Consider the following 13,374-nt stretch of genomic DNA (forward strand, 5'->3'; position numbering starts at 1 on the left):
AAAAAAGGAAGAAAACCATACTGCATAGGGTACCTGTGACAAGACTGGAGATGATAAGCGGTAACACCAGCATCTGTAACATCCTCATCAGAAGTTCCCCAGGAAAGGAGAAGTACTTGACTTCCCGGTAGCTCATTTTGTAGGGTCGGAGGGTAAATCCAAGGATTGTACCTGAAGGGGGGAGGAAACGGAGAAAAACTGAGTCTTTTTTAAAACTGAAGACATAGTCCTAGAGAAATGAGGAACTATTTAGCTGATGGTCACTGCTGTCAGACAAGAGTACATTTATTTAAGCAGCAAATATTTGTGCAGCCTTAGGAGCAAGGGGTATTCCTGTCTCTTTGGTTGTAGTCTGGAAGGGTCTGGCTGAGTCCAGGGCTTTCAGCAGAACTTAGAGAAAAAATGTTATTGGCTTCAGCAAATGAAAAATTTCTTTGTCTAACTTGAATGCAGTAGAACCCATTTTGACATGGCTCAGTACAGAGTTACAAAGATAGGGGCATAACTAGGAGACAAATCATATATATCCATGAACAAGGCAATATAGGAAAAAAAAAACCCATAATGAATTTCCTTTGTAACAACAGATGTTAGGACTGCTAGCATAACCACTTATAAAGGGTAGTGTAATTTTATTTTTTTCCAATTAAAAAAATTCCTCTTGTTCACATTGTTAATCCATTTTCATCATCTCCCTGTCTGCACACCATGCTTTCTGTCTACATGGTCTTGGTATTACCTTGGCAACTGTATTGTACAGACTTGTTAGTTGCTGGCAAAAGAAGACTCCAAAATGAGCAGAGACTTTTTTCCAAAATTTTTCCCTGAAAACTTAGGGGGGAGTAAGAGAAAGAGAAGGCAATTTTCCCCTTAATTTTCCTTCTGCTCCTGGAACTTTAAAATATATTTAAAAAATAAGTTTATCTGTAAATTAAATTATGCACGATAGCTTTTGAAGTGTTCAGAAATCAACAAACACATTGAATAAATTTACTCCCTCCCCCTTCCCTAATTTACTTTCATTGCCCAAGAAAATGTACTTATTCCAGTATTGTAAATATTTTCTAAATTTCTGTCCTGCTATTACTAAAACATGTGAGCTACAGAGAAATATTGAGTTACCTAGAAGCTAGAGGTTGGGGAAGGGGGAGAGAATACTGGGTAGACATAAGTTTTTCCAAAGGAAGCAAGCAGTTCTTTAAGGAAACTGAATCATCCTAACTTCTTATGAAATGGGCTTCTTCTCTTAGGAAATGAGGCACAAAGTTCATTTCAGCTGTCACAGCAACTCCAATTTCATTTCTTGGGTCTCAGCAACCATGAAGTATCCATTCTTTGATTATATACTGTGATGTTCCAAGGAGGAGTCTGAGTCTATGTGGCTAGAAAATCTGGCTGATCCAGTTTTCAGGGCCTTTGGGAAAATATTTATCGCATTTTCCCAATGCAACAATAATATGTTCAAGAGAGAAAAGGGGATTTGGAAAACACAGAAAAGAGAGGCAAAAGCCTGCCTCTATTGGTTCTACCACTTAAACAGCAAATAGCTAATGCTCACTGAGCTCCTGCCATACGCCAAGCATTGTCAGTGTTTTACTTGTGTTGGTATGTATACTTAATCCTCACAAAAACCCTCCGGAGGTAGGTATTATTTTATCGTCAAAGCACTGATGGAGAAATCTAATCACAGTGAACTTCGAACTTGCCAGATTCCAATAGCTATTCAATACCAAAGTCAAAAAGCGACTCAAGTGACGGAGCTGGGATTTAAACCCAGGCATTTGGACTCGGAGCTCACATTCCTGACCACCTCCCAGACTACCTACCTCTCCAGCAGAGCTTAACAACCACTGTTAGGGCTTCTGTGAGTTTCTTTTCAGAATGTTCTCATACAGAGCTAAATATATGGAAATCACACAGAATATACTTTTCATATACAGTCACCATAAGCATCCCTTTTAGCCTCATGATATCAGATCCAATGATTGTACCAAATTTACTTAATACTTCCTTTGTTGTTGAGCAGTTAGGTTGGTTAGCATTTTTCCACTTTTATGAAGAACACCATGATGGATGTATGAAAGCTGTTTTAGAGCTAGGAATATTTTTTTAGTGCAGTTTAGAGAAAGGAAACCTGTGCATTGAAAACTATGATGACCTTGATTGATGTTATCAAATTGTTTTCCCAGTGGGGTGGCCCCTCAGTTCAATGCTTTGTTAGTGAATGAGAAGGCTGTAGTATTATCTCTATTGCTAGGAGCTGAGAGAATTATCATAAAAAATTGTTAAACAAAATTTGTGAATGTGATGAGTAAATAGTACATGTTTCTTATTTCCTTTCAATTTACTTAACATCTAATGAGGTCAACCATTTCTCCTAATTGTGTATTCTCTAAGCATTTACTAAATCCTAATAGTTGAAGAGTTTATATGTGTATATGTGTGTATTTGGTTATAAATTCTTTGCATAATAAAGATAACTACCCTTTGCCTATGTGTAAAATATTTGCTCTGTTTTTCTAATTGCTGGCCATATATTATTACTCTAAAATACACAGGTATTTTGCATTTTTATAAAATAAAGTCTGCACACCTTTTTTATTAGGAGATTTCTTCAAGAGTTATATACTTTAATCTCCCTCCTTCTTCCCAAGTTAGATAAATCTTTAATTCATTTTTCCTTCTTTGATTGTTTGCTTGCTTTGTTTTAAAATATTGAAGCTTTAATCTTCCTGGAACTTCGTTTGGGGTAAGGCATTTAATTCTAACTTTCAGTGTGCATTATTGCACACCGCATCATCAACAGCACATAGGAATTCTAAAAGGCACTGATAACATCTAGTTTTTTCCTGCCTACTTAAATAAAGACCAAGTCACACTGAAATAACTGCTTCATCTTATAAGTAAGTAAATAAGTAAGTATTCATAAACCTTACTTTACTTCCAATTAAACATAATTTTACTGGAATTGATTGTTTTCTGATCTTTATTTAAATGCATTTAAACACTTGTCATTCAATTATAACATAAAATGTGCACAATAGACACAAGAAACTCATTTTGGTCACCTGGGATTTGACCATATCAAGATATTAGGAATTTTAGATATCTAATAACCAAATAACAATTTAAGACCAGGCTTGGTTTTACAAGTTCATTTCTAAGTTGGCTGTTTCATTAGAAATGTATTTACTCAAATATAACACTGTTTCCAAGGATGGGTAGGATCCTGGCTAGTCCAGAAGGTATTTGTTAGTTAAATTATTTAAGTTGGTTAAGAAATTTAAATTATTTAAGTTATCATTTAGAATGATACAGGTCCTAGGAGGAAGAGACAAGCCAATATTGATGAAGGAAGGGGATTAATCTTTCCAAATACTAGGTGCATTAGATCCCGTTTCCCAAAGTCTAACCTTCGCCAACACTGATTGTATTCTTCTCTCTACAGCCACAGCAGCCGTAGCCAGACTCTCTCTCTCTCTCTGGGAGCTCTATGTACTTTCTCTCCTCTCCCCCCATCAAATCCCACATTTATCCAGTGCCACCAATTTTCATTTAGGTGCTAGGAGGGGAAGTAGGCCAGCTCAGTGAGTGAGTCCTGGGCAGTGATGAATGATGTCTCTTAACTCCAGTCCACCAGGTAGATGTCTACCAGAGCAGCAGGAAAACAGCCAGGGGGCAGAGTCTCAAGAGGTGATATTTTTCTTCTGTTTTTCCAGTCAACAAGCTTCTTGCTTGGAAGCATAGTCCTGGCATCAGCTACTCTAGAATGTCTCAGTTTCTTTACATTCCCCAATACGGAACCTCCGTTTTCTTAAAGCTCTTCTTTATAGTTGGGACAGCAGATAGGAGTCACCATTTATTTCTTCATAAGGGATAGTTTCAGGTCAAAAGCTTTGAAGAGAAGAGTTGTTTAGAGGGATAGCACATTGCAAATACTCTTTGAATCAGTTTTGCCCCTGACTAAGCTTTGATCTGTTTACTCTCTCTGAGTTTACCAAGTGAGCCATTTCTACTCCTAGGAAAGAGGAGATTACGTTGGGAAGGGGAATATTTATTGAACCCTTAATGGGCTCAATGGTGGCCTGATCCTCATCACAACTTTATGAGGTAGATACTATCACGTCTATTTAAAAAAAATGAATACACTGATTGATGCTCAGAAGCTAGTTAACTTGCTAGTGAATTAGTAAGGGCTTGACTCAGGAATTTTAAAGAAAACCCAGAGCTCTTTCTACTACACTCTAATGCCTCTCAAACACAGACCTATCCTTGTAGCCAGGGCCTGAGGACAGTTCTCAAATCAACCTGGCTCCTGGGTCTTTAGCATTCCTACTTCCTGAACTCTGGAAGCACTTGAGTAATAATCTTGGATCTGCTAGCGATGTCCCAGAGGCACCCAGTCCATGCTGAAACCCATAGTAGGTCCCAATATGGTTATCATAGTACTAGATCACTGTTTAAAATGAATCCACCAAATCCCTTTTGGTGGAATGATTTAACTCAACTGACATAAAACTTATTAATTAAAATAGCTTGCCTCTTCACCCCACTTCACACATCGTAATCCTTGGAAACCATCGGTAACAAAGCTGGAAAGGACATGAAGTGAAAACATGCTTCAGGCTCCCATGTTTAATGACAATAGCTTGCAGTCATCGAGTACATGCAAGATGCTGAGCCCTCACGAGCACATTGCAGAACCACAGAGGCCAGGAACAGTATTACCTACACCTCACAGATGAAGAATTGGAGTCATCGAGAGGGTAGGTAAATTGCCAAAACCTCACAGCCAGTACAGGTTGGGGCCACGGTCAATGCAGAGAGGGGTCAAGCTGCTTCCCCAATGCCAGGGGAATGGCTGAGGTGGGCTTCACACCCAGGCTCTCCAGCTCCAGAGCCTGGACCCTCACCTACTCTGCTGTACTCCTCGCCTCTCAACAGTCATGGTACTAATTTAAAGAGCCTAAGTTTAGGACGCAAGTTTATTTCGCCTACCTTTTTGTTCCATTTCGAATTAGTTTAACTAACATAGAGCCTGAGGTGGGCAAAGATTTTGTTGGTGTTACTTAATGAAGTCAACATCCAGCTTTTTTCACTTCATTTGTTGAATGAATAAACAAAAGACTTTTTTTTTTTTTTTTTTTTTTGGCTTTTGCTCTGCCAGGCAGCATTAGAGGTGAGGCCAGGGTGGTAAGGTCAGCCGGCTGTCAAATCAAGAGGAGCAAGGGCTCTGAATGCGAAGACTGCTTTTTTGGGGTAAGCAGTTCAGGTTTCTGATTATGCAGCCCAGCGATGAAACGAGTCTTCCCTGAAACATCCTCACATCCTGATGCACAGATTTCTCAGAGGCCTCTACTCTCTGCCCTTCCGACCAGTTAGAGGCAACAGGGCGGGGGGCTGGCCTTCTTCAGTGTGCTAAAGCTGCTCCCTCACGGCCTCTGTACGTCCTTGAATTGCATTGACTGAGGTTCCCAGAGCTAATAAAAACCTTGATGGCCACCAGATCTTTAATGCAAGAGAACAGATCCTTTATTATTGATTACTCTGCAAAAACAACGATAAAAATCAAAATAACCTCCCCATGGGATTTGTTACAGCTGAAGTACACTTTGTAGTTTGGCGACATTATATAATACACGGATGTCACAGTTCAATTCGGATTGCTCATTCTCAGTCAACAGTCTTCTATCATTCCTGTTTTGGTATTTTACCGGATTTTTGGAATCTAGGAAATGTCTTAACTGGAACGTTGGAGGTGATCAAAATGAACTGTGCTGGCTGAATTTGATAAACAAAGATGCATTTTTGTTTAAAGATGTTCTCCTAATACAAAGAGCTCAAGAAGTGAGTCCTTCAGGGGTTCACTGTTTCCCCTAGAGGGTCTATACCACAAACACTTCTTTGGAAGATTAAATATCACTTCGCTTTTCTAAACTAAGAGGCAATGTGCATACTAGAGCCTCAGAAAGAACACATCACCACAGGCTTCCTTTTGAAAGCCAGGCACGAATAGCAAGTTAAAAGCCAAAGACATCTTTTAAGAATTTGGCCCATATTTAATCTGATAAAATTAATGAAAATATTAAGAAGCCAGAAAATATGTAAGAGTAGAAAAATGAGGCATAATTGGAAGTAAAATTTGGACTGATTCAACTTTTAACTTTTGATAAACATTGGAGTTTGAAACAGTAAAATTTTACTCAAGTTCCCCCACCCTATCTCCAAACTGTCACGAACAGATTGGCAGACCAAAGCTTTCTAGAAGTACTGCTCACCATACAAAATTCTCCAGGAAAAAGACAGGTTGCTCCCAAAGAGCTCAAATGCCCAAAGGGAATCTAAAAGTAATAGTGGCACCGATCTTGAAAGGAAGATTTTTCATTTTGAGGCCACCCTATGAAAACTACCAAATGTCCACCCAGGATGAGCCAATGAGCTCTTCTAACATTGACCCTGCAAACCAGTCAGTGGACATTCAAACTCCTACCCAGAATAAGCTTGGCCTGCAGATCTTTAGCCAGAAAGGGCACCGATGCTGTTCACTCATATGCAAGATGGCACGAGGAAAATAATGATTTCAAAATTTCTGTTGATAGCACACACTGGTTTTATGTGACAAAATACTACTATTTCCCAGGTAGGATCTTTTCATTTATGTAGCAACAATAAGAACAACAAAAGACCAGCACTACTTTGTCTCAAGGCTACAATGATCAATGTATGAGGCAACAAAAGCACAGGAATGAATCCACCACTTTTGCCACGTTCTATTGGTTGGAAGCAAGTCACGGGTCCCACCCACACACAAGTGAGCTGCCCTGGGCGGTTAGGGGCTGTCCAACGTGTAAACGTCTTTTGGCCTCTTTATCAAGGGCTTCTCCTGTGGTGTAAACACATGCATAGAGAAGATGCTCTATAGATGTTTGGTGAATGAATGATGTTGCGATTGTAGTCCTAGCCCTGCCTTTAACTCTTAATGTGATCTTTCTTAGGCCTCATTTTTTTTTTCTTCCTAATTTATAAAGGAAGAATGCTCCAAGACTCACACATCACCCTCCTTCTTGCCTGGGCCTATCGCATAGCCTTCCAACTGGTCTCCCTGCTTCTGCTTTGCTGTCCTACAGCCTCCCCCTGACATACTACCCAGAGGTATTTCCAAAACCCAAGCCAGAGAGCGTTGTTCCTCTCTGTCCCCTCATGGCTCCCTACATCACGTGGGGTAAAAGCCCAAAGCCTTGTGATGGCTGCCCCTGGCCTGCTTCCCCAGCTTCACCGTATTCAGAACTCACCCCCCACCCCTCCACCCACCCTGTTTCAACATTTGCCTCCTGGTTGTTGCTCCACCATCAGACATGATCCCGCTTTATGGGCCTGGTGCTGGCTCTGCTTCCTGCCTGGGACACTCTTCGCAGGGGTTCCCATGTTTACTTCCAGACTTCATTCCAATGTCAGCTTCTTATTGCAACCTACCCTGAACTTCCTTCTCCCTTGGCTGGCTTTGTTTCAGGAGTTCTTATCACTTTCCAAAACGCAATATAATTTTCTAATTTCGTGTGCTTGCTGTTTATTGTTGTCTCTGCCTCCTCAAATACATGCTCCAAGAGATCCAGATTTTTCTTTCCTGAGGTATTTGTTTTTGTTCTGATAAGCCCTTGAAACAGTGCCTGACACATAGTAGGTGCTCAGTGTATTGCTGAATGAATGAACAAGCAGCATGGCTTAGTTCTCTTTCAGATGATCCACACCCGGCAGGTCCTGGCCACCCCCCCCCTCCACCGTGCTGCACACTTTTACTGAATGGAGGAATTTGGAGGAATCGCTTTGCTCTGTGCTTCACAGTAAATCCCGTTTCCCACTGTGTTCTGTGAGCCCAGTGGGTAACCCTCAGGAACACCCCTTCCTCCAAACCGTGATTTCTCTCTCGTGATCTGTGAAACTGGGTCTCAACTGAACCTCGATTTCTCATACAGCTTAGGTTTTTAGATTCACAAACCAGGAGTGATAGCTCCTGATTCCTGTTTCTTCCACACGGCTTGATTTTTTTTGAATATGAAAGAGAGCCAGTGTGAGGCTCTAGAAAGATCATGGACTGAGATTTCAGAGATGAGGTCTGGGTCTGACGTTGCCAGCAAATGATGCTGGTGGGTACTTGACTTAAAAGATTGAATCTTCATATCAAACATGCAGGATTTAATATTGCCCTCTTATAGAGGAGGAGACTGAACCCTTGAAAGAGGAAGCCTCTTGTTCTAGGAGACAGGGCCAGTGACTGATGTTGGCAGAATGGGGTTGCAAACTGAGGTCTGCCCATTTCCACAGTTTAGTCTTCAAATCATGTCATCTCTTTGGACCCCCCTTTTTTTTTTTTTGTGGTCCGCAACATGGGAGGGATAAATCAGAACAGGCAGTATCTAAAATCTTCTTGAACTTTAATATTCTCGGTGAAAGTTTCTGAGTTTAAAAGAACCATGTAAACTGAAAGCATTATAAATCTTAGCTGCTATATTATGAATGTATCTTGTTTCTTCTCATGAATTCTAAAGTCCTTGATAAGATGTAGGAAAGCATTTTTTAACACGTCAAAAAATGCTTTGTCAACTTGGCCATTATAGTTATTATGACAGGTAGACAATAAATAATTATTTGAGAGATCAAATAGAAGTTTCTATTTTAGAACTGGGCTAGCGTGTAGCCCAAGCTGGAGAAGTCATAAGTCCGTCTCAAGCAAGCCTGATGAACCGGTGGGCATAAAGTTCCATTGGTTTATTTTTACAAGAAGGGCAAGGGTGTAATGGTGACTTTACCTGCTCAGGGTCTGCTGCTCCCTGTCTTTGGTTTCACCCCAAACTTCCAGGCATTTCCTGGAGAGAAGCTACTTTGTGGGAGGCAACCTTTCAACCCTCCCCCACTCCTCTGTTCCCACATCCTACAGAGATTTGGGCCCTGGCTTGGCTCATTCTTTTGTCCTTTGGTATTTCCTGTTGCTGGAGGTGGGAAATACCTGCTCCAGCCTTGTTCTACCAGTGGTGCCCAGGGGAAACCAGCCCTGGGTAACTGATGCAGACAAATCCACATGGCAAGCAACTCAGAGAAGACAAATCTATCAGAAGGACCCTAGGAGGGGCGCCTGGGTGGTTCAGTCGTTAAGTGTCTGCCTTAGGCTCAGGTTATGATCCCAGGGTCCTGGAATTGAGCCCCGCATCGAGTCCTGCATCGGGCTCCCTGCTCAGCGGGAAGCCTGCTTCTCCCTCTCCCACTCCTCCTGCTTGTGTTCCCTCTCTCACTGTGTCCCTGTCAAATAAATAAATAAAATCTTAAAAAAAAAGAACCCTAGGAGTTCTGAAAAGCCTGTGCTTTCTGCCTAAAACTGCACTAACATAGGCTATGTGAAGTGGCAATTAAATTTGCAAATAATCCTATAGGTCTTTCAAATGTCCAATCCATGGTCATTTAAAAAATATTCTACTAAAATCATTAGCACCTGGTGCATTCCTTTCTGGTAAAAAATAAAATAGTGTTATGACTGAGTAGAAACTGTAAGTGCAGTGTCAATTCTGGGGATGTTTCCCACAGATACACTTTACCTGGGGGAAATAACTTTTGTACAGGATTATTCATCGTACCATTTAACAAATATATCTAAAAGTTGGAAATCATGTAAGTGCCCATTCATTGGGAATTGCTTAAATAGGTGATGGTACACCCATCTAATGCACCCCCAAGAGAGAAGGAGGAGGCTTTTTATGCGCGAATAAGGCACGATATCCAAGGTATATTGTACAGTTAAAAAAGTAAGATGTAAAGCAGGCTATATATATTATGCCAGCATTTGTATACAAAAGGCAAAAAAGAGATAGATATGTACTTATTTTTATACTCATAAAATAATTCTAAAGGCACACAAGAAACTGATAACAAGGTATTTATATCTTTTTGTACTTTTTTATTTTGGGCAATGTAAATGTATTTCATAAATAAAATAACAAAATAAATAAGCAAAAAAAATTGGCTCACTTTTTTTTTCTTTTTTTTAATCTGACTGAATTCAGCATGCCTGGCTGGCTCAGTCCGAGAAGCATGTGACTCTTGATCTCTGGGTCATGAGTTTGAGCCCCATGTTGCGTGTAGAGATTAGTTAAATAAATAAAAACGAAACTTAAAAAAAAAAAAATCTGACTGAATTCCAATCTACGTTATTTCTGCTAGATGCTTGGATCTTTCTAAAAAGTCACTTTGGGTCTGGGTTAGTGTCTCCTCAATCTTGCTTTAATTTGTTTTAACAATGGGTTTACTTAATTTGGGCCATGGAGAGGAAAGTCACTATTTGTGCTCAGATTTCTAGTAAGTGGAGCACTTTCTGACCTAACAGTTCTCTTTTTTCTGGAGACAAGGAAGTGAATCTGAAAAAACTTTGAACTCAGTCATTATAGGATCGCGTCTGCTTCCACATTAGCCCTTGGAGTAACGAGTGCACCAAAGCTGCAAAGTCACCCTGTGAACCACTAGGCAAAGGTAATACACTCTTTCATCATCCATCATACTGAGCAAAGCAATGCAACGGCAGAACTGACAAGGCCCTGGGAAGTCTATGGAATCTCAGCTTCTTTATATGACTATTTCATTTGCCTTAAAAAAGCAAATAGAAGTCTATGGAATTTCAGCTTTTTTTTTTTTTTAAGATTTTCCTTATTTATTTGTCAGCAAGAGAGAGAGTGAAGGAGAGAGCGAGCACAAGCAGGGGGAATGGCAGGCAGAGGGAGAAGCAGACCCTGCCGAGCAGGGAACCCGATGCGGGACTTGATCCCGGGACCCTGGGATCCTGACCTGAGTCCAAAGCAGATCCTTACCTGACTGAGCCACTGCGGCGTCCCTGGAATCTCAGCTTTTTTATATGGCTATTTCATTTGCCTTAAAAAAGCAAATCCAAGAGGACAAAAGTAAACAAATAAAAAAAGAAGAGAGCTCTGGTCATTGGCAGTCTGTTAAAAGACTCAGAATTTCCTTCTCTATTCATCATTCACATTCAACAACAAGTTGAAGACAGCAGCAAGCACACGGATCCCTGGGGTTTTGCCTTACTTGCTTTAAAGATGAAATTTCCAGGGATGCAATGTGTCTAAAAGGATGAGAAGGGCAGCAATTGTCCATCTCTCATTAGGGACAGATGAGCTTCATCTTACAAGATTCTGAATAGAAAGTCTCTCGCTAATAGCCTATTGTTTTCTCTCTGGGAAGCAGAAGCAGGCTGTGACCTGGAATCATTGTTGGAGAACTGGAGAGTCTCTTTGGGTGCAAGAAGAATGGAGGTGCCCTTTCTGGAGACAGAGACTCGGTCTTGAAATTCAAAACTTAAGAGTGCGTTTTAACTCACTGCTCCTATATTTACCTTTGAATCTTTGAGACAATACACAGCGTGAAAAAAAGAATGCCTTTCCCCCTCTTGTCTTAATTCATCCAGGGAATATCTTCCTTTATCTAGTGTGGGGGCTTTTATTCTTCTCTTTTTGGTTTCAAAACCACCCGAGGACCTCTCTTGACTGGGCACAGTGATGGAAATATTCTTGGGTTAGGGAGCAAGCGCTGGGCAACTTTGATAACCCTGAAGCTTGACCTAAAACTCTTCCTTTTTATATCGGCACACACATGGCTACACTTCGAGGCCTCAAGTGCTCTGTGTGTTTCCTCACCTCACAGCAATGATACAGCTCACCCAGCTACCAGACCAAATAGTTGATGAATGATAGCACCCCAGTGTTCCATAAATATCAAGCGCTCCAACACCTGGAATGCACAACTTGGACAAGACAGGGCTTAAATTCCAGTTGCCTTTTCCAGAAAATGTAGGCTTTTCCCTGCCTTCTTGGTTCTACAGCAAAAACAGAGACTCGCCACCTTTCTCCTCTGATTTATGAAGGATGGGCAGAAGATTGCAGGGCAGAGGAGCCTTCAGCAGAGGCCTGCCTCACCTGTGGGCTCCAACCTGGTTATCCCACCCAGAGTGCAGGAACATGATGGCCCTCAAGAATCTAGTGGGAGAGAAGGGGGCTGCTTGTGGATGGGAGAGACTGGCTAGAACCGGTCGGGAGATCAACGGTATGGAATAGAGGTCCCTGCAATTGTACAGCGTCAAGGAGTGGAAAGAAAACATGGCGTGTTTTACTCCATACATTCTGCTTTAGAGGAAGGCAGAGCAGACGTTAAATGATGGAATTTTGAAGTGGGAAGCAGACATTAGTCGAAACATGATTTGCTGACGAGGAAATCTGAGGCCCAGAGATTTGTCCTGAATCGTAAAGTGAGTGAGTTGATAGCAGAGCTGGGTCCGTAACCAGGACCTTTAGACTCTTAGTGCTTTCTCAGCTGTGTTCCGGACATGTGCAGATACTGCTCGGAAGGAGGACTGACTGGGCCCTGGACTCGCATTGCTAGAGAGTGCACTGGGCAAACGCTTTGTAAACTGGAGCACCACAACAATGGAAGGTATTATTACTGCAGGTAATGGTTCTGAACACACCTGCTTATTTGATAACCTACTTAAAAGAGAAACAAATTTGAAGTGCCTGCTCAGTTTTCTCATTACCTGAACAAACAGGAAGAAAACAGCAAAGTAAAATCCAGAGATAATCTTCGAATGACATCAAGCCCTCTTACCCCATACCAACTCTCTTAGGAACCAGCAACACTCCTCCCAGGTTTCCAGAACCCCTCAACTAGCCCAACCCAACTCTGATAGGGATGGCAGGTAATGGGCAGTAGATCCCAAAACGCTGGAGAAAAGGGAGAAACCAGGGAGGTGGTGAACTAGCAGATTGGTCCCAAGTGGTAAGAACAAAAATGCACGGTTGAGTAGGTTAAAACATTTATTGAAAACATTTTCTCAGCAGCTCTCCTTGCCCGAGACATCTACTGTCAGGCACACCCTCCACTGAGCAGTCTGTCTTGTGGTAAGGGCTGGGCCCAGGGATTCCTTTCTGCTTGGGCTCAGGAGGCCAGGTGGGGGAGGGACAGATAATGACAGTATCCCTTACTCTAAGCCTTTCATCTCTGCCTCTCAAAGCGCTTTACAACCACCTAATCTCTTCCTACAAGTCTTCTTGGCTCTCTTCTCTAGCCGAGGAAGTAGAAGCCACTTCTCCTAGACCTCAACCGGGTGGTCATCTTCTCCCTTTCCTCGCACCCCTGGCTCTCAGGTCTCTAGCAGATAGCGTCATCAAATCAGTGTGTATTTGCACTTGGTGCCCCAGCAAAGACGCAAGTGGAAGATGAGGGGTGTACAGTTTCTGTGGATATTCTACCTGCCCAGCCCTTAAGGAAATTATTAAAGTTTACATGGTTGTATGTAGCGGAGCTGGGATATAAATCTTGGCAGAG

The 13,374-nt window shown here is 41.6% G+C and overlaps 1 protein-coding gene across 3 annotated transcripts in view; it reads right to left on the reverse strand.

The window, feature by feature from the left end:
- SLC1A3 (solute carrier family 1 member 3) overlaps window positions 1–13,374 on the reverse strand; it is a 77,345-nt gene that overhangs the window by 55,871 nt on the left and 8,100 nt on the right. For all 3 annotated transcript variants that reach the window (XM_027605846.1, XM_027605845.2, XM_027605847.1), the window contains one exon: window positions 34–171. In XM_027605846.1, the coding sequence (XP_027461647.1) occupies window positions 34–171 (138 nt within the window). The remainder of the gene's footprint in view (window positions 1–33; window positions 172–13,374) is intronic.

Source organism: Zalophus californianus, chromosome 5 (assembly GCF_009762305.2).
Source record: "Zalophus californianus isolate mZalCal1 chromosome 5, mZalCal1.pri.v2, whole genome shotgun sequence".
Classification (NCBI taxonomy): Eukaryota; Metazoa; Chordata; class Mammalia; order Carnivora; family Otariidae; genus Zalophus; species Zalophus californianus.